Raw genomic sequence first — 26961 nt, 5'->3', positions numbered from 1 at the left:
TACCACAGATTGATAATATGCAAAACTGAACATGAACAAATAAAATATGAAATAGAACAATAAATAAATAGTAACAAATAGGCCTACTACACGAGCTGAAAGCTTGAAACAGATTACAATAATAATGAAGCACTGATGTCTTAACTGCTGGTGGAAATTACATGAAACATGTTAGTTGAACAGTTAAAATAAGTTACTTTTCAACAACAGTCCGCTATATTTTCAGAGGCAGTATAACTGTTTTGAGTTTTTTAAATTTAAGTATGAGTTTCAGCTTCACTTAGTGAAAGGAAGCATTTTGCAATTTTTTTCTTCAGGAAAATGGTTCTTCTTCATAATCACCCTTTTTTGTTTTCGTTTAAAGTAAAATTTTACTTATGCTTACAACAAAATTACAGTAGGCCACAAATTGATAATAGTCGACAGAAAAAAATAACAGAAATATCTAGGCAGTCTTCAGTTTTCAGAAAACACATGTCTGGAGCCAAAAAACCAATGAGTTATGTGCTGTAGGGAACTCTTGGTATGAAGTGTTTGCAGGAATATGTTAATATTTAAGTAAGAAAACTAAAAAAAATTTCAGATATGAGACAATTAGTGCACAGAAATTCTAGTTCATCTTCAATATATTTTCAATATACAGTAAGTCCTCGGTTTACGTCGGGGTTACGTTCCTGAAGACCGCGACGTAAATAGAAACGACGCAAAATGAGCCATGTTTCATGCCACCGGCCGACCACGGCCCAAGGTCGGCCGGAAGCGCTGGCATACAGACGTGACAACGGGCAATTTTATCAGCAAATTACAACCGACAGCGTGGGAAACAAGTCCAACTAGTACTTCTCAGCTTTATAGAATGGTTATTTAACCAGCTGCTTTATTACCTTTATTGATTGAAATATAAAAACAGATATATAGTCGTTTGGAAGACATCTTATGAAGAAAAAATCATAAATTGCAGTGAGCTGATACTGTAGGCCTACTACAAACGCATTTAATCACGATAAAGTTAACAACGGCACGTTTAAAACTCCGGCCAACTCAATGATATCATAGCGACTGAAGTGTAGAGCTGTAGCAAACCGTATGTATTCGTTACTGAGTAACGGGTGCGGCATCTAGTAACGAGTAACGAAACGTTACACACGAATGCATTTCGTTACTCGCAATTTTCGTATGTTTTACGCATGCGCGCGCTTATTCGTTACAAAGAACGATGTTTGTTTATTAAGAAAAGTATAATTTGGAAATTCGTCGTCCAAGTTTTTTACTGTTTATTAAAGGTATTGTGTGTGTAGACAAAGTATGAGATTGGAACAGAAACAACGTAAGAAAGTATTATTTACAAATTATAAATATGTATGTTTTTGTTTTTATTATCGCGTATTTTCACGTTTTTTGTTCTTATCTTAAAAGAGATATTACAGCGAAACCCCTTATTTACGTTACCGTTATTTACGTTTTCCCGTTATTTGCACTATATTCTTCAGGTCCCGTTTGGTTCCCATATAGTCCAATACAATACTTTCCCGCGAATTACGTCTCAAAAATCGAATCAATCCCGCTATTTACGTCACGAACAACCATAAACAACCAGAAAATACCGTGGAGCTAGTAGGCAATGAACATTTTAAATAGCAAAATATACATATTTTATAACATGAAAAGTTGCTTTTATTTCTAAACATGTAATAATTTAAGCCTAGGCGTGTAAAAGTACGAGTAATTATAGCAGGAGACAATCTAAAATGCACGAGGGAAAAACGTAAACTCATGAATGTACAAACATGGCTGCTTGTAAGTTCTGATACTGTATTTATGTCACAACTTAGCCGAAATACTGGTACGAGACATAAACTTCACAAGATAAAATGAGCGGTGTCTTGGTAACTGTTTTATACGTCTTTTATAATTTGGGAAGTATTGTACAGTTGACGCCATATTTTTTAAACTAACCATTTATTTCTGGGGATCGTAAATAATTAATTATTGGTATCAAGACATCATGATAAACGTAAACTTGAACATGTCACGGCAGCGAGAAAACTGGTGCGTATACCAATAAACTGGTATTAGAACTGGATAAAATTGGTACACGGGAGGTGGAGCTTATATTTTTTTCCGCTAAGCTCGCATCTATTGGTTGGCGGCTGATGGCGTCATGAGTCTGGGCGGAGCATTTTTTTTTTTTTTTTTTTTTTTTAGTTGTTTGTATGGTTAACGGCTTTCGCCCACAACCAGAACTAAATCATTCCAATCTTAATCATATCGTAGCAATCAAATCTCTTACTGTAAATTAACACCCATGCCTTACCCGGGACTCGAACCCAGAAGGGCGGAGCATAGAGTGCGCATGCGCCGCCGCGTCGTTACAGCAGCTGACCGAGTACAATGACCTTTCTCCGCGTTTGGCGCGCTATTGACGGTAAATATTCATCAATTTGCGGCCTTTTCTTAAAAAATTTTTTACTGTGAGCAATGTGTATGTAGCCCGTATTTGTTATAAACCCTGCCGGTTGCAACTGTATTTATAATTTGGAGAGGCAAATAATCTCCATGAACAGTCAAAAAAGCAAGCAGAAGAAAATTTCAAATTTATTTTTTAGGAAGTAATCAGAAAAACATTTTGGCTTTCATTCTTTTTTTATTTTTGTCAAATGTGGTAAATTAATAATTGATTAAATACTAAAGTAAAATTTGTTGTTAGTGTGTTTGTACCTGCATTGTAGTATGTGCTATTAAACAAAAGGAAAAAAATTCTAAATAAGGTAAACTGTACTCCTTTTTATGCTTTTCCCTTTATTTACACTTTCCCGCTTTTTACACTTTTTTACTTTGTCCCCATGAAAAGTGCAAATAAGGGGTTTTGCTGTATAATAAAGCTGCTCTAATGAGATTTTATTGTTTCTTGGTTAACAAAAGCTGTTAATTATCAAATACTTTTAATTGTTTATATTCGATTTATTATTATTTACGCGACGTCATACTGTACGCGTACGAAATACGACTCGATTTGTTGCTGTTACATAACATAGCATGTTATGCGGTATCAGAAGTAACAAGTAACGATACGAAAGTTACGAGTACTAATTGTTATAGTAACGAATACATACGGGTACACTTTTTTTAGTTACTTTTACACCTCTACTGAAGTGCCAAGGAGTTGGACGAAAAGGGGTAGGAGAAAATGCTGTGTCGTTGCGGGAAGTAGATAACACTTCTACGTGCGAGATACGTGGGTGGCCGAGCGGGCGGGCTGGTAGTATTGCATCACCGCGCGGAGAGCAGCGGAGAGCAGGAAGCGTCCCTCATGATGTATGATAAGATAAGGCGGTGAACGTGTAGCTTACGCTACATAGCATAAATTAACTACCGAAGGAAACAAAGAATTATAAATGAATTATATACGGTGTTTTGGTTAAAATAAAGATTTACGGTCATTGTAAACGACGTTATTGTGAATCGGCGACAACTTAAATTGAAACATGAGTACTCAAACATTAGCGACGTTAATCCGAAACGACGTAAATCGGTACGACGTAAATAGATGACTAACTGTACAAAGAACACAAAGAAGTAGATATTATTTACTTATTTAGTATCATAAAAGTCTTGATTTTTGTTTACAAACTTCACTCAAAAAACAGATAAACAACCAAACAAAAACTATATACTGTGTTTAAAGTATATTTACTGGGGGTTTTCTACCTAAACTTGTGATAGGCTGGAGAATTTGGTCTCCTGTAACCCAAGTAACATCTTTAGGATTTAAATAATTTTTATATATATTTTTAACACTTAAGACAAATGTTTATACACTCCAAACTGAGTATTAATGAATGGAATGAATACAATAAAAAACATTATTGTATTATTGCTTCTCTTAACATAGGTACTCTTGTTTCACACAATGAAATCTGTATAAAAAAAAAAAGCTACGAGCCCATTTAATTCAAACCTACTACGCTCACAATGACAAACAACATGAACAGCACACCGAGACATTGCAGAAATAAGCGCACAAGCTGTGATAAGCAGTAAGCAATGCAAAGTGCAAGTATCATAACTGCACATGTAAAACACCAAGAAGCGCACACAATGATAAGTTCACGCACTTGTAAGCTGTCAGTGTGTTGGCGATTATATTGAGGTGGTACCTCAAAACAGTTCAAAGCTTTGCACTAAACAATAAAGTGTCATAATAACTTATTTTTCCAGAATCTCAAATCACAAACAGGAGTTGAGAGTTTCATGGTGGTTTCCTCTTTACTACAGTTAGATGGGTTTATATGTAAAATCACATAAAACCAACTACTGTCATTTCCTTACCTCCGTTAGTGAAGTAGCTTTGGCAAAGTGTTACCAAAGAGATAAACAAATTCATGAAATAAACACTTAATTGTTAGTGTTTTGCAAGTCCCTGGCAACAACCACAATGCCTGCTGCCGTGTTAAGTCTCTGGCAGAAGAGTGCTCTGTGGACGTGTGCTTACAGTTAATATATGTTCACACAAATCTGTAATAATATTTCCCTTACAAAAATTTCAAATTACCCAGACTACTTTGTAAAAAAATAATTTAACTACAGCAGACTCCCGAGAAAATGGCTTGTTCGGAACTTTGCTGGCGCTGGATTACCTAAAATGCTAGATTATCAAGTGGTGTATACAGCAATCACTAAATGCTAATTTTTTGAGCAAATACATCTGCAAGATGATTTTTGGCGGTAAATCCAAGCTCTGCTGAATAAATTTGAAATGTGTCACTTCCAAGAGATCCCTAACCAAGGCAGTGCAGAGTTATTCCGACTATCACTTAATGAATAAAAGCTTTTTTGTCTTTAGCTAAAAAAAAGTATAGGGTTTTAGCCTAAGTTTGCTTGGTTAGCTTGTCCGTACATTCCTCGCTGGAGCCGGACCATGCTTCCGAATTCCCCATAGCTGGTCTATGATTAGATAACAAAAACTAAAATATAAACAGAACCTTGCGTATTTTATTTTTTATGTTGTGTATGACTATGCACAAAAAAATCGGGAAGGGGGGGGGGGGGACTTTCAGTCATAACAAATATTATATATAAAACAGAACACAATATTTTATCCTCAAAATACTATCACAAGGAAATTTCTGTGATTTTTACAGGGTTTTAAGTAAATTCTGTAAATTTCCCTTGATCTGTTCCAACTTCCCTGACTTTCCAGAATATGGACACGCTGAGTTTACTTTCACAGCCCTTAGTTCCGTTGCGAGCAGACCACCGTGGAGGGGTCGTTGCAGGCGGACTCGGTCACCTGTGATCTCGGGGGCGTCCCCGCCCGGCTGGAACTGGGTGCCGTACTGCTGCTGCTGGTTGCGAGTCAGCGCTATGGAGAAGGCCTCTTGCGCCGGCGGCGCCGGGGCTTCGTCGGCGTCCTCGGGGGCTGCAAAGTGACAACACCGGAGTCCAACTACCCCGAGACACTCCGGAGGGGCCGGGCCCCATCCCCCCTGCGGTGTCAAACCTCAACTAGAGTTGCAGCACACCCGCCCCTGGAATCTCAGTTCTAACTCGTGCTGCACTGACCCACAGACTAGAAGCATTGGCTACGAGAGCCTGGAGAAAGATTTCCTGCCAGCTGTATCCTGGAGTCATTGCAACGTGTACCACAACAGATCAGCTCCCATGCAAGCAGGCGTACAACACTTTTATCTCTGTGTGGTGGGAAAGGCTGCAGAAAAGGCTTTCGAATTCTCAGTCTGAACAACTCATATTTGACCGTATTTATTGCTAGATTGTAAACAATTTTGGATAAAGTACATTGAAGCAACCATAAGTAGACTCAATTTTGAAAAGTTATGAACATTGTATCTACATAGTACAATTTTAATTTTAACGGGATAAAATTAAAAGATTAAAAAAATTTAGTAACCTGATACCTAATATGTTGCTTAAACCCTTTCATTTGATGGTTATATTGATAGCTCATGTAATCTCAAGAACGTACTAATGATTTTAAAATAAATTTGACGTACAAAGCTACTTACACTAGTCACAACCTTATTGTGATTCCCTGAATCCATAAAATATGCAGTCACAACAATGATCTGTACTGAGAAATTTTTTTAAGTATGTATAATAAACAAGTCACATATTTTTGATGAAATTAAATACTGTAGTGGTTTTTGTTTCCATAAGTAAGTTATACAAAAGGAAGTTGAAATAAAGGTGTTTGGAGATATTGCAAAACTCGGCCTTTGATAATTTTATTAAATTTATAATAATTATAAACAGAGTGAAAGGTCACCTTAAAACCTACAAAATTCATTTGTGTTAAATTAGCTAAATAATTTTACTACCTCCCTTTTTTTTTGGGACAGGGGAGAAAAAGAGATTGAGAGAAAGACAAACAGAGAGACAAAGGAGAACTGGAGAAAGAGAAAAAGAAAGAGAAAAGAGAACTGGAGAAAATAAATAGAGAGAAAAACATCTTATTTTTTTCTAAACACAGAACTTATTGGTTTACCAAGATACATGTTTTGTAATAAACTTATTTTTCTGTATTAATATTGACTTTGCATTGAAGTTTCAGATCACAAAGTATGAATTAAAGCATTTCAAAATCATGATATTCTATAAAGTTATGAGTATACTTGAAATCCGAAACAAAAACTGACATGATTCCTCTACTCATAAGAGATCTTACTTAACTTTGTATTTGAGATCTGATATACCATTTGGATGGTCTTAACATTGTATGTATATTTTTTCATTTCGTAACTCCTTCCTGTCACATACAATCATCAAAGTCTTTAATCAACTTTTCCCAGCACAGCGAGAAGGAACACCAAGGAGCGCTATTCACTCTATGCAGAAACTAGGTACGTACGCTCAGCGCCGTCGGCCTCCGAGTGCTCCACCAGCGGGGTCGCAGACGTCACAATCACTTGCTGAGGTGCCAGGAGGAACGTGGGCACCTCCGGAGGAGTGAAGACGGGGGGCGCCGATCCGGGCGGCTCCTCTTCGTCCTTCAAAACGATAATAGTCTTGTCCTTGACCGCTGCCGTGTCTAGGTGCAGCGTCTAAACTAAATCAACGGAAGTTACTCGATGCCGCGTTCACTCAAGGCTAGGCTTCACCCACTATGTTCGGTTATTATTGCAATTCGTACAGATATTTCACTCCATAAGCAGTGTGTGTTATGTTAGATTTGTTTTACTCGCAGTCTCTTTCGCTCCTTGGGTGTTGTAAGAGTTATGGAGCAAGTGAGATTAGGTCAGATGGAGTTGGTAACTCTCATACAGGTAAAGAGAAAGACTTGAGGAGGATTTATTTTTAAACATGGCACACAAGCAGAAGTCTTGAATAATACAATTCCAAATAAAGAATTTTTTAAAGTGGAACTACATTCTTAATCTGATGCCACAAATTACAAAAGCTTATTGAAACATAGTTGTGTTTATAAAAAGAACATAAGTTTGTAAATAAGCTATGCTTCACATAAACTTTGATAATTAAATAAACACACATTAAAAAAAATACTTTATTCAAAAATTATCATAAATATAAATTCACAGTGATCATTATTATATGAAACGCAATGAATAAGTTAGTCATTGTTCTAAAAATCACAACACACTGAACATTAGAAACAATGTAGGAGGCAATTGCACCAAAACAGCCAGCAGACAATTTGCCCTCGCAACTCTTCCTCGAGAAGAGAGGAATCCAGAGCATGACCTGGAGGAGAGGATCTTGCCGCCACGAGGGGAGCAACCACCCACCGCACTGTTTCCGGCAAGAAAAATGTGCAAGGGGGCCCCGAGAGTTAAGAGCTCAAAAAGAGACAGTGAGTAAAACAAACAAACTATGTGTAAATTTTTGTTCTAGATGTATTCTACACATTTTCCTTCTGTTAGTACAAAAAATCAGCAACTAAAATTATTGCCTGATTTACAGTTTTATGTTAATTGACTAAGTTCATCTCCTGTGATTTTTAACAGCTGAATAACATATGCGACTACTGCTATATAGCAATTTTTAAATATTTCTTCATAAGATCTAAAACCAAGCAAAGAATAAAAATTCAACATTGTGGGTAAAGACGAGCCTTAAGCAAGTACTTCACATGCCTTTACTACCAGTCTCATAGACAAATGCAACAAGGAAACCTAGTTCATGATAACTGGATAAAAATATGTACCTATGTACGCTACTAGAGCAATTTACAGTCTTAAGTATTTGTTTAGAAAAACAGTCAGTTAAATGATAACATTTCCAGAAATGGGAGTCACAAAAGTTTGATTAAGGTCTAATATTCAGCAACTTTGGATTTTTCTTTAATGACATCTTACTGAAAAAATCTACAAATTTTATTCTCATTTCCCACATGTTGCTGGATTTAAATTTAAACTATTATTTTTTACATAATATTTTGACTACACACATGGAAAGCCATTTTTCAAATAATCTTCCTTAGTACACAGAAACACACAAAAAGTAAAAAATAAACAATTGATCAGATATAATCCCACTATTGTATGCAAGTGCCGGTGACAGCTGGAATAGCGTTCTTTAGTTTTAAATATAACTACTTAGTGGATAGATACTGGATACTAAGGAATCTTAGTCTCTTTACTTACGACTGAGAAGAGGCAGCTGCAAAAATCACTAACTACAATTTATTACCATACACAATTTACAGTATGGATTTGAAGTTTTGTTCTAATATTATTTTGTTACTTGGCAGGGTATCAAAAATTACTGTCAGTTAGTGAGAGTTCAGTGTCCTTGTATGTGTAAGATTTACCTGCATGCTTTCACCAAGTGCATCTTAGCTTCTGCGACTGGCGAGAACGGACCTTGTTGCTCTTACGCGGAAAATCTCGTAAACAAAATGTACCAAATGTAATGTTGCATGAAAACTACCATACTGTCTGGATATGTATGCTTAGGTTGCTACTGCAGGTGTCCTATTGAAGGTTATAATATATATTGATAATCACGTTTAATATATTATCATGCATACGTATTTTGTTTCTTTATTCCAAAAATGTATTTACTAAAATTTCTCGAGTTTATTGGGTAGAGTTACATATGGTGTAATGTTTATTTTTTTAAATTTATTCCACTGTATTTTACTATTTTACAGCACTGATATTGTACTTTTCTTCTTAAATAGTTTGGAAACTGGTAATAATTCTCTGGCGCTGCAGTAAGGCTAGGAAATCCCATAGGTGCACAGTCCTGGTGCAGTTGTGAAATAGTTTTTCGTCAATTTTCTTTTTACCTGGTAAACCCAGTAAATATGCGCCTGACTGTGCAGCAACGTAGCAAAAGGTTCGTCGTAAAATATTTCTGTAGCCAATGAGGACAAACAATGCCTTTGTGTAATATTTCACTCCTGGAACATTAGTTGTATTTACAGTAAAACCTTTTTGTTGCGACCCCATTTATTGCGACCACCTCTCTATTACAACCCGATTTTGAGGAACCGTGAAAAAATTGCCGAAAATCCGAAGAAAATCGGACAGAAAATAAGTTTCTTGTGGTGAGTAGTGTGTTACCGCATTTCTCTTGCCGAGTGCTTCCTGTCGACCGCTGTCAGCGCTTAACAACCCCCATTCCACGTCCCTTTGCCGGCAGGGTGCAGATAAAGGTTTTTGTGGCAACGTGTTTACGTTTAGCTTCTGCGAGTGTCTAGTGTGGTACGCAGTTAAGGCAAAGCTACCTGCTGGATTTCTCTTGATTTTGATTATTATTGGTTGACAATACACAGTGACCGACTGGATGCACGCCCCCCTCGACTTCTTTTAACTGCCGCAGCGATGTTTATTTTGACAGCTCAAGCAATTATCTTTTCCCGTGGGTTGATAGAAAAAGGTCGCTTCACCCAGCATAAAAAAAAAAGGCTATGCCACTTATTCCCCGCGCAGGAAACACACTGGCTGCTGTCTGTCTACCCTGCATTTATCTTTCTTCTAACATTCCACGTCTCGCCTCTCGCGCGAGCAATAACTAGGGCCACGATTATATGGTAAATCGCGAAATCGCGAAATTTTCCGCTAATTTATATGGAAAATGCGAAAAAAGCGATTTTTAAGAAAAACCGCTAAATAACACCGAAATTACACAATACAAGTCTCTTATATTTTAATGTGAAAAGCTTGATAGTCAAGACTTGCCCAGGTCCTGGTTGTTAAGCTGGAAAAATTTCCTGCCTTGCATTTCTACATGCTTCCTCTAATCAGCTTTAGGGAGCCGTCTGGTCAGCGTGTGTGTTAGTGAAGCGGGATGATAAGAGCGACGCTCAATGGTAGTTCTAGCGCGGTAAAACCTCTAAGTGCAAGGCTCTGAACTGGCGTGCAGTCATCTCGTTCCCGTCAGATAACTGTGAAATTTGAGCGGTGACCGTAACATTATATGGCGGAAAAATAAAGATTAAGGTGTAATGCATTTCCCTATGATACTTTCAAGAAATTTGTAACGGGTTTTTTACACCTAAAACTTCGAAAACATGCCTTTTAGCTATTTTATCTCAATAGAACCAGTTGGGCATTAACAAATTCTTAAATGCTTTTCGTAAACAGACTCCAGTCAAATATATAGTATAGTTTGGAAATCGCGTAGGTTTTTCGTGGCTGTGCGCGGTACACGACTGTAGTTGCCATGCGTCACGCGCCGAGAATGTTGTCCGACAGGAAGGGCGAGTATAGTTCATTTGCGGCAAAAATGAATACTTTTACGGCCCTGCTAAATTTTTCCATTAAAGAAATTTTGAAGTTTCAGTGATTTTCCAGCAGAAATAATGTTGTGTAACTAACAAACAAATTGTATCAAAACAATTAACGGTAATTGGCTGTCGCGGGGGGCCCTTAACAATTTTTCATTTTACCAGAAATGGACTATACAAACCTAAGCCGTATGACGTCATGCATCCGCCGCCTGTGCTGCCGCCAGTCTGTCTAGACGATATTCCCGCGCTCCCACTTATGTTGCACAAGCTACTGCTGCCGTATTTTTAAAGGAAATGTCCCATTATTTTTTTGTTATTCTTACATGAACATTATTGGAAGTATTAAAGCTGACACAAAAATACGCTGTGTGTTAAAATTAACAGATTTTAATGCTCTTTCATTTCGTTTTTTTAAAAATTTTTTCTTCTGATTTTCACATTTTGGTCAAAATGTCCAATTTTTTGACGGTTCCCGAGAATTTATTCGTAAAATCACTGCTTCGTTAAATCCGGGGTTCGTGACATCGGGGTTCTAGTGTATTTAACTACGGCAAGCAGAAAACTTACATGTAAACTAACCAGTAAAAATAAACTGTCTATTGACATATTTTCTTTAGAGGTGGCCTGTAGGGCGACGGACTTGTCATGAAGGTTGAAGTGGTTTAAAGCAAAGCCGTCTAGCATTGTGAGTGACAGCATCCTGCCATTGTACGGCTGGTTCCTTAGCGAGTAGCGGTTTGGAAAAGGAGTTGGGGAAGGGGGGGGGGGGGGGGTTGAAATAAACTGAAAATTTCGGAAAACATCTATTACGACCCCCCCCCCCTCTATTACGACCCTATTCCTGGGAACCGTGAGGGGTCGTTTCAGAGAGGTTTGACTGTACTAACATTGTGTGGCTGATCTTGAAAATAGTGCTGTGCTGTGCTGTGCTGTGCTGTGCTGTGCTGTGCTGTGCTGTGACTGGTCAGTTAGACTATGCGACATTAGCGATGGTACTCAAGTCACATGATACGATCCCGATTGGGCGTGCTTTGCATTGGCTCAAGACCTGCTGGTCGGAGCCAGGCCACATGTTACCTTTTACAGAATGATTTAACTTTAAATCTTTGTGACCCCCGACATTGGCGTAAGACCCAGGGCGATGGTGATGGTCCCACAGAGGTAGGATTCTCCTGTTAGTATTTAGTTAAAAATTCTAATTTAAATTTTAAAAAATTTTTCTTGATACAACTGGAAAGAAAAATATATATTGTTTGAGAGACTGATTATTGGTGTTTTTGTATCCTACAAACAACTGACTGGAACAGTGATTCTGATTCAATACGTATTTTCTACAATAATTGTTGAAGAATATGTTTTAGAAAGCTCTACAAGTCTGTCCTTATTTAACTTGAAAATTAAAAAACTTGATCTCTTGTCCACGGTACTCAACATTAAAGTGATATTTGTAATTTAATACTTTAATATGCAGCGTTGTGTCTGGCCAATCTGACTCGACATGTTAAACAAGGTAACAGATTCTTTCTGATTAGGTACTTTCTAAAATAGTTTAATAAAATAATTTCTAAAAATTAGGACCGGTTTTGTAAATTTCTTTTTAGTTTAGAAAATTTGAAATGACTACAGTGGAAGGAATGAATGTCTCCTAAGGAGTGTAATGCAGTGAGACGGGTGAACACACGCCAGCTGTCGCCGGAGAAACTGGGCCAAGCAAGGTGTGCGCACCCAGGAGCCCACCTCCGGGGTGAGGGGTTCGCCGTCGGCACGGCACGGCGCGACCACGAGCGACGGGAACTGGCCCGTGCGCCCGTCCAGCTCGCCCTCCCACCAGCCGTCGTCCACGTCTTCGTGCACGGCCTTGCGCAGCACGCGGATCACCTGGCCCTCGCTGAAGCTCAGCTCCTCCAGACACGTCGCCTCGTAGTCGTACAGCGCGACGCAGTAGCCCTCCACCACTGCAACCACGTCACCTCGCAGACATATCTGCAAGCTCTCTTGCACAAACACCAACCCTTAAGACTTGGCATCAGAGTGGCCAACAAATCTGTTATAGTTTCCCTGACTTGATTTTTTTAACAATTTACCATATTTTTGCAACATTCTGAAAGAAATAAAGAAAACCCAGCCTCTGCCATAATACAGCTGGCCCAGTTCTCTCTCCACTTTCTTAATTTCTTATACATATTTACGAAAACCTTGCACGCACCATTTTATAATGTGAATGACTATGTGCTAAAGTACCATCTGAAAAAAAAAAAAATTTTAGTAGTCCAGGTGATGGCAGACAAGAACATGAAAATCCCCCCTAAAATTACTACGTATCACTGGAGAATTTCCATTACTTTATAACAGGATTCCGAGTAAATTTCCTGACTTACCCTGACCAACTCGAACTTCCCTGACTTTAATGTTGACACCTGGTCAAATTTTCAGTTCTTCACTAATGTCAATTTTATGAATAAATATTTTGAAAATGAGACTATATTAGCAATTTGAAAGTTCCCTGTCTCTGGGTTGATCAAGGAGCTTCCAAATTGCACGTCACAAAGATAACAATTATATTAAAAACAACTACCTTGCTTCTAGTACAGAGATAAATTGGGGATGGGTGTTTGGGTTATCAGTTATCACGTGAGTTAAATAAATAAGCATTGCAAGAAAATTAATTAATTGTACAATAACATTTAAAGGCAGACGTCGGAACATTTATTAATAAACATAAATGAGAAAAAAATTGGTTTAAACTTTCAACTGACATGAGCATTCGACTAACTTATATGTCTGATGTGAAGTTACATTATTCTTATGGGAAAAATTATTAAAGATACCCAAATACAATGAAGTACAAGTAATTGGCAATGAAGAAAAAAAACATGCAATCAAGAAAGCCCTTAATTTATGTTACATTAACGTCTCGAGCTAGCATGACAAATTACAACATAAGTAAGCAGCAGAACGACGTATGCAATTCGTATTCATTATTATTATTACTAAGCAATCAGGGCTTTACAAACCAACAGACAAACATTAAAATTTCCAATAAACCGGGGTAATTCTCCAGCAATAATCTGTAAGATTTAAACATCTACATATTGTGGCCTGAAATCAATTAAAAAGTTCATGACATGGTTTTGGCTGATAGCTGACTAAGCACCCGAGCCGTGGCCATCTTAATTAAGTGAGTGAATTTTCTTTTTCACAACATATGGCACTAATAATGACTAGCAGCAAGCACACGTCCAATAAAATTGAATTATGCGTGTTCCAAAATTACACATAAATAAATTTCTTAATAATGACAGAGATTATATACATGTACACAAAATGCATAAATCCCCAGACATCATTATATATATAGCATTTCATGACTCAAGGTGCATAAATGGGTTCACACAAGAAACAGAAAACATCATGCCAATCAAAGGGGAACAGGCACGTTCATGGCTCAAAACATTCCAACAGGTTGCAAGAAAATAATTCAGACGTGATTCCACGTACAAAATCATTAAGGCACGTACCTCGAGCAAACAGCCAAGGCAAAGCCTAGCGGTCCCAGTAACATTTTATTTTAAAAAAATAACTGGCGCATGTAAAAAGTAATGACTCCACATGGCTACCAGAGAAACTGTAATTATTGTAAACAGTAATATACTAACAAGCAAACACACTAGAAGCCAAAAATCAAATTTAAATGGTAGCACCCGAGTATGAATTTTGAAAATATATTTAAATAAAGACAAAAATGTTACATTCTACAGGGCCTCCTCCGCTCGAGATCTTGCAAACTAATCAGTACATACAGAGCCATGTATCGTTGTTTGTTCACTTCAACCACAAACAAAACTATTTGAAATGAAAATGCCCTAAAGAATGAAGAAGGCAACAAGCGCTCACTGCACTTTTATGTCCTGCGTCCCCACACATTGCGCAAGTGCAGAGCACCAGAGGAAGTGAAACTTACAGCAGAAAAAAAGGCACACATCACTGTGGAAATGGAAGGATGGGGGATGACGTTATGCCATGGGAACTTCAGTGTAAGCTGTGGAATCAGAAAACGTACAGTGTTTTATCGCATTATTGTCACACATTTTATACTAAAATCAATTTTGAAAAGTAGGGGTGCAATTTTTATGAGAAAAAAGAAATTTTTTTTTGTTAGGTAAAGTTATTTCTAAACACAAAACCCATTCATGGAAAGTACATTTAAAAAGTGGAGTATATAAGAGCACACCGAACAATATAGGTATATTAATAAGTCATGCAACAAACAACTTTCTTCACCTTTAAATAGAAAAACAAAATGTGAATGCAAGCCTGAACTAACGCATAATTATCATCGAAGTACACACCACGAAAGAGTGTGGGCCATCAAATGTAGTTAACTCAGCACTCGACTAAGAGCGCGCGTTGCATGCAATCAGCAAATTATTAATATCTATATTAGACTACGTGCGCGCGCTCTATACGGGAAGCAACATAACCAAACATGAATAATTCCAACTAGCTCTGGCTACATTTTTATAAGTGGTACACCACAGCGACGCAGATGATCAGATAAAGGTTATAACGTTTAAAAGCATTAGACAACTTTGTATTTCCGTTAATTAAATAAGTCAGTGGTAATGTCCGAATAAATATTAGATTTCTACTTTAAAATACATCGTTTTATATGGAAAAGATACTTACACAAAGCGCTCGGAATATAATAGTGGGACCAAAAACATCATGCGACGTTTACGTGAGAGGTTTTTTTTTTTATCCAAATTTTGACGCCCTAAAATATTGGTGCGACGATTATGTGATAAAACAGGGTACTAATTGTAAGTGAACATGATTAAATTAAATTTGTCAGGCAAAAATGGTAATAACAAATATTTGCCTAAATTTTTAAAAACAGCAGGTAACCAGTAGCCTACATCTGATGACAAATTTGCTATGACTTCCAAAATGCAATTTTCGTAATTCTATAGTAAGACAAAAAAATAGTTCTGGATACAAATTATAACATAAAAAATTGGTTGTCTGTAAAGTCGGTTTACGGACGATAGTTTAACGTGACAACGTCATAACAAAACATTGATGAAATGATTGCATACTTTTATGAATAAAATTGAATCATTTTTATTTTAATAATAAAAGAATAAATACTTGAAATTATACTAGCAATCAGATTTTTAAAATGCAAGAATAATTAACCTTTATTGCCGAAATTGTTGTTGTAACAAGCAATGAAAACCATATTAACTTTTCACTTCACTTTATAAACAGTCGACGAAACAGTTCACGTGTAGATGATGTTGGATATGTTTTGTGAGACACATAAGTCACGAAAGTAATAATGTTTTATTTGTATTTGCTACATAGACTTTGATTTGACTTCCTTTGTTTAGGTGCCATCTTGTTTTTTGTATGTGTACGAATGTTGTTATCGTTGCAGCCATGTCGGCTCTGTGTGTACTGTGCGATACTAGTAAATAGAGATTGAGTTAAAAGCAAAAGGTTGGTTACATCATTTATTGAAACTTACAACAGGTTATGGGCCCAGGACGTTTTTTGCGATTGATGAGATTGTGACTGTGATTGGCAGAGAGTCGGTAAAGTTGCCGATCGGCGCGCGTGGCAAACTGTGGTTCAAGATGGCTTTGCACGAAAATACAGAATATAGAAGCAACATCCCGCGGCTGGATTCCAAAAATTACTTTGCATGGAAGTTACGGGCAAAGGCCGAACTTATACAAATTAACTGTTGGAATGCTATAGAACAAGGATTTGTACCACCAATGAATGCGGATCAAGAAAGGGTTAACAGGAAGGCTTTGGCATTTATGTACAAAAACGTGTCCGATTCATATCTTAACGATATTGCGGAATGTGTACTGGCGAAAGAAGCGTGGGAAATACTGGCGGACATACATACGAAGGTTAGTTTTTTGCAGGGATTGAGATCACTAAAAGCTATGTTTTTGATCTCTAAAGGTGAAGGGGAGGAACTGCATGAATATGTGGCTCGTGTACAAACACAATACCAGAAAGTGAAATCGGCTGGTTGGGTGTACACGGACAAACAGATTGCGGGTATCATCCTCCTTGGACTCCAGTGGGATAAATATGGCGGACTGGTGGAAGAGTTGGGAAAGGAACCTAACCTATCGATCAGGTTGGTAAAAGCAAGACTTTTAGAAGAAGGTAATGAAGATCGGGAAGAAAATGAAGTTTCAGCACTTGCAGCAAAAGGCGATGGTCATCTAAGAGGTGCTCAAGCGTTCAGAGGGCGTGGAAGAGGAGGAAGACAAGGAAATTAAGGAACGGAGTATTGGAAGAACAGGTATGTTGAAAGAAATACTCAAGGAAGTGATAGGTTATTTGGTACCCCCACTGATAGAAAGTGCTACAGGTGTAACGAGTGGGGTCACATGGCTAAGACTTGTGACAAAGTAAAGTGCTACAGATGCGGAAATAATGGACATTGGGCAAGTGACTGCAATGAGGATGACCAGTCAAAGCCTTATAACAACACAACTGGCAAAGAACAGGATAGGAAGCTAAAACACAAGGCATTAGTGAGTGCATGTGGCTTGGTTTCACCCATGAAAAACACTGTGGACTGGGTTGTAGATTCCGCTGCAACTGACCACATATCAAATCAAAGGGAACTGTTCCTCAACATGAAAGACTGCAAAGGGGAAATAACGATGGGTAAAGGTACAGCGAAGGTCAGTGGATGTGGTATGGTAGAGATAAAAATCACTGATGAATGTGGGGGGTGGACTCTCACTGTATCGGATGTACTGTACGTGCCAGAATTTAACTTCAATCTGCTCTCGGTAAGCAAGATGGCAAAAAAGGGTATTCGTCTGGAAATGAATGTCAGAGAAGCCATAGCTTACGATCATGACGAAATGTTTTTCAAGGCTCCAGTTTCAAATGGCTTATATGTCCTACACTCTGAAAAGAAATTGGACAGTATTGCAAATGTAGTAAATATGCCAAACCATGACGGTGAAATTAGGGATGCTACAGCGTTGAAGAGTGTAATGGTGTGGCACCAAAGGCTTGGCCACCTAAATGAAGAAAGTATCAGAAAAATACCTGAACTGGAGATTGAGGGGAAGATGCTTAATGCTTGTGACACTTGCATAAAAGGAAAAATGACAAAAATGGGCTTTCCCCAAATGAGCGAAAGGAAATCTAAAGGACCACTGGAGCTAATACACTCTGACTTAATGGGAAAACTGCCTATGTCCTTGGGAAAGGCTCAATATTTACTAACCTTCATAGATGACTACTCTAGGCACCTTACTGTGAAATTCTTGGCGAAGAAGAGTGATGTGTTTGCTGCATTCAAGGAATACCAAAATGAAGTTGAACTGCAGCATGATATCCGGATAAAGGGACTTCAGACAGATGGAGGAGGAGAGTATTGCAACAAGGAATTCGAGGCGCATCTCAAAAAATGTGGGATAGTGCACAGGAAAACCGTTGCTGCGTCACCGCAACAAAACGGTGTCGCAGAAAGAGCGAATAGAACAATTATAAATTCCACCAGGTGTATGCTTGCAGAATCAGGCCTACCAAAGGAATTTTGGGCTGAGGCGGCAAATACTGTGGCATTCGTGAAAAATCTAAGCCCTTCCCGTGCCATAAATTTTCAGATACCCTTGGAGCTGTGGCGAGGGGAAACGGTGAAACTGAAGACATTCAATTTTCTGAGGGTGTTCGGTTGCAGAGCCTGGATGTATGTGAATGGGAGAGATAAGTTGGATAGCAAAGGTGTCGAGTGCGTTTTCATAGGCTATGAAACAAACATTAAGGGTTACCGACTGTGGCAATTAGAAGCTAAGAAGGTCAAAATTGCCCACAACGTTATTTTCCAGGAGAGCAAATTTCCGTACAATGCGTGTGGTATGTCAACAGAGAACAAAACCATTGTGGTACTGGAAGAAAACTGCGAGGGCATGCTGGAAACTGAGAAACATCATGAGAACGAGGAGGTAAGAGAAGGCACTGAACCAAGAACAAACGATGAGCCAAACTCCAATGACACCCTGTCGGAAGACGAAGAACCCTTCTTGGGATGGGAAGAGGAACCGGTAGTGGAAATCAGGAGGTCTGCTCGACTCCTGTCAAGACACTCGGAAGCACCTTCTTGTCCATACGGGTGTATTACTATGTCTACAGAGTCTTGCTCCCACGAACCAAAGAGTGTTGAAGAAGCTTTAGGGGGCAGTGATGCGATAAATTGGAAAAGAGCAATGGATGAAGAAATTGAAAATTTGACAAGCAAAAACACTTATGAAATTGTTGACAGGCCCAAAGGAAAAAATGTTTTAGGGTGCAAGTGGGTCTTAAAATTAAAGGAGAGCTCGGATGGAAGCTCCGTACGGTATAAAGCAAGACTGGTAGCACGTGGGTTTTCCCAAATACCGGGGATAGATTTTACTGAAACTTACTCTCCAGTGGTGAAGAAAAAGACAGTTCGTGTCCTCCTAGCTTTATCAGTGAAGTTGGGCTGGGTCAGGGAATACCTGGACGTCTTGGCTGCGTATCTGAACGGGGTCCTCACCGAGGAAATCTACATGGAGCAACCGCCGATGTACCAAAAAGGGAGTGACAAGGTCTGTAAACTGCTAAAAAGTATTTACGGCCTGAAACAGAGTGGTAAGGAGTGGCATGACACCCTTGACGGTATCCTAACTGGCTGGGATTTGAGAAGGTTGAAGAAAGACCCTTGCGTATATATAGATGACCACAAGGAACTAGTGGTATTTGTCTACGTTGATGACCTGGGCATATTCGGGACGCGTGAGAAAGTGGAGTATATGAAAAAGAAGCTGTCTGGGACTATCGAAGTGAGAGCCATGGGGGAGATGACCAATTTTCTTTCAGTGAACATCATTTCCACAGGTGACTCTGTATTACTGGATCAGTCTCACTACATCGAGCAACTGCTGCGTACTTTTCAAATGACAAATGCAAGAGGAAAAGCGTTCCCCATAGAGATCAACCGTGATGATGGAACAGATGCTGGAAACAAAGCTTTTGACAAGCACTTATACTGCAAAGCGATTGGGAGCCTACTACATTTGTCGCAAACAACAAGACCGGACATTAGCTTTGCAGTGTGCAGGTCTAGTCAAAAATGTGAGACCCCAACCCTTCGGGACTGGCAAGATATTGTACATGTGCTCAGATACCTGAGACAAACCAAAGACTGGAGGTTGAAATTTACCAAACAAAATGGTGCTGCCATATTCTACTGTGATGCAGACCTAGCCAATGATAGGCATGACAGAAAGTCTATAACAGGAGTTGTGGCAACCTTAGCGGGAGGTCCTGTTATCTGGGTTTCGAGAAAACAGGCCTGTGTTGCTGATTCCACTGCAGTTGCGGAATATTATGCAATCTACGAAGCAACAAAGGAAGCAAGATGGTTATCGCAGTTCATGTCTGAATTGGGGCAAGATGGCTCTGCGCCCAGCCCTTCCGTGATCCTCTCTGACAACGAGACGGCCATAGCCATGTGTAAGACATGGGAAGTGTCTGAAAGGACGAAACATATAGATATCAAATATCATTTTGTGAGGGACATGACGGAAAAGGGGAAGATACAGGTTAAGCACATCACTGGCAGGGAGAACCCTGCTGATTTGTTCACCAAGGCAGTGAACGGTGCGCGCATCAAGTACCTGTGTGAAAAACTGAATCTTGCACGTGTTCCTTGAGTGTCTGTCATGATTGTTAAATTTTGAGATTTAACTAGGAGCTATGAATGACTTGAACGGGGATATGTTCTGAAGTTAAGTCAAATAGTGTTTGATGGGTTTTTTTTGTAAGTTCACACCGAAGGTTTTATTCAACGAACACATACTGTGCTGAAGGAAATCTTAGTTTCTCTAACCTTAAGTGTCTCAAGGGGAAGTGTTGGATATGTTTTGTGAGACACATAAGTCACGAAAGTAATAATGTTTTATTTGTATTTGCTACATAGACTTTGATTTGACTTCCTTTGTTTAGGTGCCATCTTGTTTTTTGTATGTGTACGAATGTTGTTATCGTTGCAGCCATGTCGGCTCTGTGTGTACTGTGCGATACTAGTAAATAGAGATTGAGTTAAAAGCAAAAGGTTGGTTACATCATTTATTGAAACTTACAACAGATGACTTGTAATTAATTTTAAAAACTTGTGTTTAGCTATAAAGTTTAAATATAATTATGAACAAGTTTTCATATAAATAAACTATAATCAAATATCTATCATCAATTATAAGAATCACCATAATTTTTTATTCAATTGTAACATAACCTATTATTACTGCACTCGCCGTCAGATGCTACTTTTTTTTAATAATAAAAGAATAAATACTTGAAATTATACTAGTAATCAGATTTTTTAAATGCAAGAATAATTAACCTTTATTGCCGAAATTGTTGTTGTAATAAGCAATGAAAACCACATTAACTTTTCGTTTAAATATAATTATGAACAAGCGGATAGATAACGCGATTCGTTCGGTTCGTGTCTGTCACCGTAGATGACAGCACCGTAGGGGAATAATATTTCGTTTTTATAATATGATTTTATAACAAATATGCATCCCAATTACACCAAACTTATTTATAATGTGTTACAATACTTTTTAAAACATTGTGCAAAAGATCCCAGGTGTAATTTGATTTATTATGTGTAACTGTAAAACACCATTGTTTGTACAAAAACGTATTTGAAAATTCAACATTACTTTTAAATAACCGTACCGATTGTGCTGAAAATCGGTGGACGATCGTTAAAATACATAATATTAATTATTCAAACGACCAAAACATGATTGAAAAGTCAAATCGATGGTTGTTCCAGTCGAGTGGAAGAGAAATGCGGCGCAAGCGTACAATGAGCGTAACGGGACACATCGTAGTGGGATAATGTGCATTACGGGACACTTTTTCGTGCGTGCAGCCAGCGTTCATCGATTTATTAGACGTCACGTCAAAATGCAATAACCCAGCATTGCAGATGAAGCTGACCCTTAACTACTCAAGAATGAATTCAACTATCAACAGGCTTTCAGATATCCCACACGTAGTGTATTACAGGAATAGGATTATTCAGCTTATGTTCATGCTCAAAAAAACTCTAGCCAAATGGCAGTATGGGAGCTATTTTTAGCCTTGCACCACTTGGGCTGCTAAATAGAAACAAAACCAGAATAAAAATCCTAGCAAATTTTTTTTTCAATTGGAAATAAATTTATCATTTAAAGATATTATATTCTTTAAGATAATTAGGTCTATAATCCAAAAAGTACTGTTAACAACAGTGTTTTATATGTAATAAAAATAGTCTTGGATGCCAGTAGGCTTATATGAATAGAACCATAATGGAGTGATGTAAAATGCAAGGGAGAAAAAGTTTTTGCAATGTATTGTCTTAAACCAGTAAAATTATAAGTTAAAAAAAATTTTTATGGATTGATAAAATACATAAAAAAGTTTTTTTAATATTAATCATATTTTTATATTATTGGTTTCATATTAAAAAAAAGTACATATATGGTACTTCGCAAGGAAAAAACATATCAAAATTTCTCAATAAACCTTCTTGGTTTCAAACTTGATACACTCTTTGTTATTTAAATTTGTTGTGAAATGCTGAACAGAGTATCAAAGTATTAGAATACTTGAAGACCCCCAGATGTGAGAGGGGATACACCTCACCGTCGATGTGGTGCTGCGGAGACGCCTCGCCGCTGGGCAGCGGCCCCACCTCCACCTCGGTGACCGGCTCGTCAGTTTCATCCACCGTGTAGTCCACGGAGGAGAAGGAGATCTGGGCGACGAGCGGGTAGCTGGCGGCGGGCATCTGCTGGTCGCCCTCGCCGTCCAGCTCTAGGTCCAGGTAGTTGTGGGGCACGTATCCCTCCTCGCCCTGCAGGCAAGAACACGCCGGTCCAGCATCCGCCAATAGCCGCGGTCAGTGGCGTAGCCAGGATTTGTGTATTGGGGGGTGTTAAGAAGCATGCCCCCCCCCCCCCTCCCCCCAAGTATTAAAGCGGGGGGTCCGAGGGCCCTCCCCCGGGAAAATTTGGATTTTAAGGTGTAAAATAGTGCTATTTTAGCAGTTTTCTGTACTTAAATTTAAATATTGTAATGGTAAAAATTTTATTAATTTTAATATGAAATTTGTTTGATTGATGAATAAGAAATTAATTAAAGATTTGGTGCTAAGGGGAAGGGGGGGGGGGGGTTTACCCCTAACACCCCCCCCCCCCCCCCGGCCGCGGTCCTCGTCGACCTGCAACCACGCACCACAACTTTGACTCCACGTCTTGCACACAACGGTGATTTTTTTGTTCGTTTTTTTATGTTATTACTTTCATTCAAGGGCTATTCATTAAATTTTAACTCATTTCTTTCTTTGCATTTGTTTTGTTTTGCCACAAATATTTTCAACAGATATCCACTTAGTGTAATATCATGAGTAAAAAAAAAGGCGGGCAGTTTTCATAATTATTTTCACATGCTTAACATTTTTACACTGATGACATTACACTAAGTGAATATGTATATGTTGGAAATATTTGTGGCACAACAACAAATGCAAGGGAGGTATTAGTTAATATTTTAGAAATATTGTTTATAAATGAGTAATGACAAAACAACAACAAAAAAAATTGGTGTGTGATATCGACAAAAAAGATAGCAGCTGACACATGGTAAAATAGCACATGCACAGCAAAACAGCACACGCACTGCACCTTAGCAAACATTTAACTTATCTCAGTGTTGTATGCCGATTTCTGTTAGCGGCCAATCAGTGTACACTATGCATTGGCAGAAAATAACAGATGGAATTTCATAAATGTATTTAAAGATAGACTGAAACTAATTCCAAATTGTATTTATTTGCACAGAAAATCTTTAACAGTTTATTATTCCCAAATGTTAAAACAAAAAAGTGAAATTAATTGCTTAACACATTTACAGCCAAGCGTAGCAAATGCGACTCACAGAAATTTGTTTACATGTACCGTGCGTCGCGTTTGCGATGATCGTGCACGACTGCATTCGTCGACTCATCACTTGCCCAAGGATCGAGTTATCTAAGTTGCTATGCGGTACGGCGATAGCTGATGTTTCGATCTATCGATTCCAGCATTCCGCATTTCAATTGCTGGCTAACAATGGAAACAAAGGAGTATGGAAAGTGAGTTATTTTTTCTCAGTTTAGTAAGATGGCGTCGGCGAACAAGCGGAGGTTTCGCAGTCGCGTAAAATTACAAGGTACGAATATTTTTGATAGTTCGGGCGAGGAAAATGACGACACGGATAATAGTAGTAATATTTCATTGTCCTTAACAACAGAAGTTAATGATAGCTTCCATTATTGTATTTTTTACACATAATTTTAAGAGCACATTTTTGTGGTTTCAAAAATTTTTTTTGAAAAACTATTTATATATATTTTAATTAATTTTGAATTATTTTGAAAACATTACCATCATATTGCTCATTTAATTTACTGTTAGAAACATTAAACTTTCTTATGCCTAAAACAAAAAAATTACTTCACAATAAATAAGTTTGAACCCACTGCACAAATAGCAAAAATACTCTGGAAATGCTGGTACACAGGAGCAAATTTTGGAAAAATGATTTGGTAAGTAATGTGACTTTGGGTAAACAACTGCACCTGTAAATAATAGCCCAGTTCAAACATTTGAAACTATAAATTTCGTCAGAAGTAAATGATGAAAAATTTTTTTTGGAATGATTCTAACTGCTGTGTTGTGTGCTAATGCAGCTTCGACTTATGTTCTATGCGTGTGCAACTGTGCTATTTATATGCTGTTTGTGTGCTGTCACAAATGTAGCCCAGGCTCATTACAGTGAAAGATCTACATTCCGGACCACAGCCATGCCGGATGAGCGCTTTTGCAGGATAATCAGATATTGATATATTAATTTGAATACCAAAGAAAAATTATAATACAGTTGAATGGTATTTAAATTAAGTTGTAATATGCTGAACACAAAGAAAATAACACACATCTAAATATGAGGACAAACATATAATTCAAAATTTGATTTTTTTAATGATTACCTATTTAAAAATTCATCACAATATAAAATACTATTAATATTATCACTTTGATGGATAAAAATGTTTTACAAATTTATTAAAATTTTACGAAGACAATAGTTTTTCTAGCAAAGAAAAATTTTTATTTAGAGATTAACAACTGATCATTTAATATCTACATTTTAAAAGCTTAATTCATTTCATTTATAAGTTCTTAAAGTGCCTGTCCACTTTGTAGTCTTTAATTTTATTTCTATGCAATATATTGATAAAAAAAAAATTACTCAAATCTTATTTGGTAGCTCCTGTTATCAAATGTAACTTATAAATTTAAAGCTTGCAACAAATTTTTACAAGTCCTGAGATTCATTTGCCTACAGTTACAAGGACTGATAAAGATACTAGCAGCTAGTGCTGTCCACATTGGAGCTGAAAAGAAGTAACTGTTTTATCGCATATTCGTCGCACAGAAATTTTAGGGCATCAAAATTTGGATAAAAAAAACCTCTCGCGTACGTCGCATGGTGTTTTTGATCCCGCTATTAGATTCCGAGCACTTTGTGTAGGTATCTTTTCCGTATGAAACAATGTATTTTAAAGTATAAATCTAATATTTATTTGTAAATTACCACTTACTCATCTAATTAACGGAAATACTAAGTCGTCTGATGTGTAAATTTTATTTTAAAGAGGTTTTTAAACGTTAATACTTTTATCTGTTCATCTGCGTCGTCGCTGTGTACCGCTTATAAAAATGTAGCCAGCGCTACATAATGGCATCATTCATGTCTGGTTATGTTGCTTCCCGTATAGAACGCGCACACTTAGTCGAATATCAATATCTCGCTGATTGAATGCAATGCGTGCTCTCTGTCAAGTGCCGAGTTAACTACATTGATGGCCCGCATTATTTCGTAGTACGTGTGTAATACGACGATAGTTATGCATAAGTTCAGGCTCGCATTCACATATTGTTTTTCTATTTAAAGTTGAAGAAGGGTTTTTGTTTCATGAATTATAAATTTAAATTATTCTGCGTGCTCTTGTATACTCCACTTTTTAAATAAACGTAATTTCCATGAATGGGTTTTGTTTTTATAAATAACTTTACCAAACTAAAAAAAAAAATTTCGCATAAAAATCACACCCCTACTTTTCAAAATTGATTTTAGTATAAAATGTGCGACGATTATGCGATAAAACACAGTATTTATATAGAAAACTAATATTTGAAAGAAAAAATCACATGGACACGTGGCGGCCACGTGTGTGGAAGAAAATTTCGCAGACTGAATGTAGTTCTACACGAGCTTACTAACGGCCCTAAAGGCTGAAAGTAACTTGATAGGGATAGCTAAAAACTTGATATATAAATTCGTGATTTGAGGTAAAATTATGTTTTCCAAATTTAAATTAACCTCAAAATTCAGTTTCCAGTAATGTTAAGATGCTTTAGAATAATGTGTGTAATGTGCACTAGACATATCCTTAAAACAAGATATCGCAATAAAGGCGAAAGTGAAACAACATTGGTGCCAAATAGCAATGCAGTTACACCACTCTCTTCTTAATTGTTACACTTTCCATAACGCTCTAAGCATTACCCTTTGAATGTGAAAACATCTATTCTCTCATTACAGTGATGGTGGGTAAAAACTTTCTTGTGTGACAAAATACCATCAGATTTGAATAGCAAACTACTACGAGACTAATAACGCGTCAACAATGGTTGAGCCCACAACGGATAGATCATGTCTGTAAGTGCTTGCCGCGCAATAGTTTTTTTCACTGCGCTCGTGCTCTGATGATGTCATCACTGTGAGTTACCTTAATGGCTGTAAAGAAGTTACACATCAATATTAATTTTGAGGCACGTTAGCTTGTAAATCCCGAATGTCGCAAAATAAATTGAAGCAGTGGATGCCTACCTTGTAGTTGCGAGCGCGCAGCCAGCCGTCGCCGTCGCCCTCGCCTATCACCTCCAGCTGCTCGTTCTCCACAATGCTCAGCTCGTCCGGGTTCTGAGCCTAGGCAGCCACAACACACATACATACGCTTGTCGCAACAACGCTCAAAACCAACCTTCCAGCAACACCCATGCTGGAAACTGCCTTCACCGTGTCTGCGGACATTCAGAGAGGTGAGGTGGCAAGCACAGGACTTGACACATAAA

The 26961-nt window shown here is 37.9% G+C and overlaps 1 protein-coding gene across 1 annotated transcript in view; it reads right to left on the bottom strand.

Moving 5' to 3' along the window:
- Positions 1 to 26961, bottom strand: part of LOC134540820 (protein nervous wreck) — a 303303-nt gene that overhangs the window by 4247 nt on the left and 272095 nt on the right. The window contains exons 16-20 of the mRNA XM_063383775.1: positions 26717 to 26815; positions 22424 to 22634; positions 12449 to 12666; positions 6866 to 7058; positions 5291 to 5419 (exon numbers count right to left, since the gene is read on the bottom strand). Of these exons, the coding sequence (XP_063239845.1) occupies positions 5291 to 5419; positions 6866 to 7058; positions 12449 to 12666; positions 22424 to 22634; positions 26717 to 26815 (850 nt within the window). The remainder of the gene's footprint in view (positions 1 to 5290; positions 5420 to 6865; positions 7059 to 12448; positions 12667 to 22423; positions 22635 to 26716; positions 26816 to 26961) is intronic.

This window comes from Bacillus rossius, chromosome 1 (assembly GCF_032445375.1).
Source record: "Bacillus rossius redtenbacheri isolate Brsri chromosome 1, Brsri_v3, whole genome shotgun sequence".
NCBI classification, from domain to species: domain Eukaryota; kingdom Metazoa; phylum Arthropoda; class Insecta; order Phasmatodea; family Bacillidae; genus Bacillus; species Bacillus rossius.
This window is presented reverse-complemented; position numbering and strand designations above follow the sequence as displayed.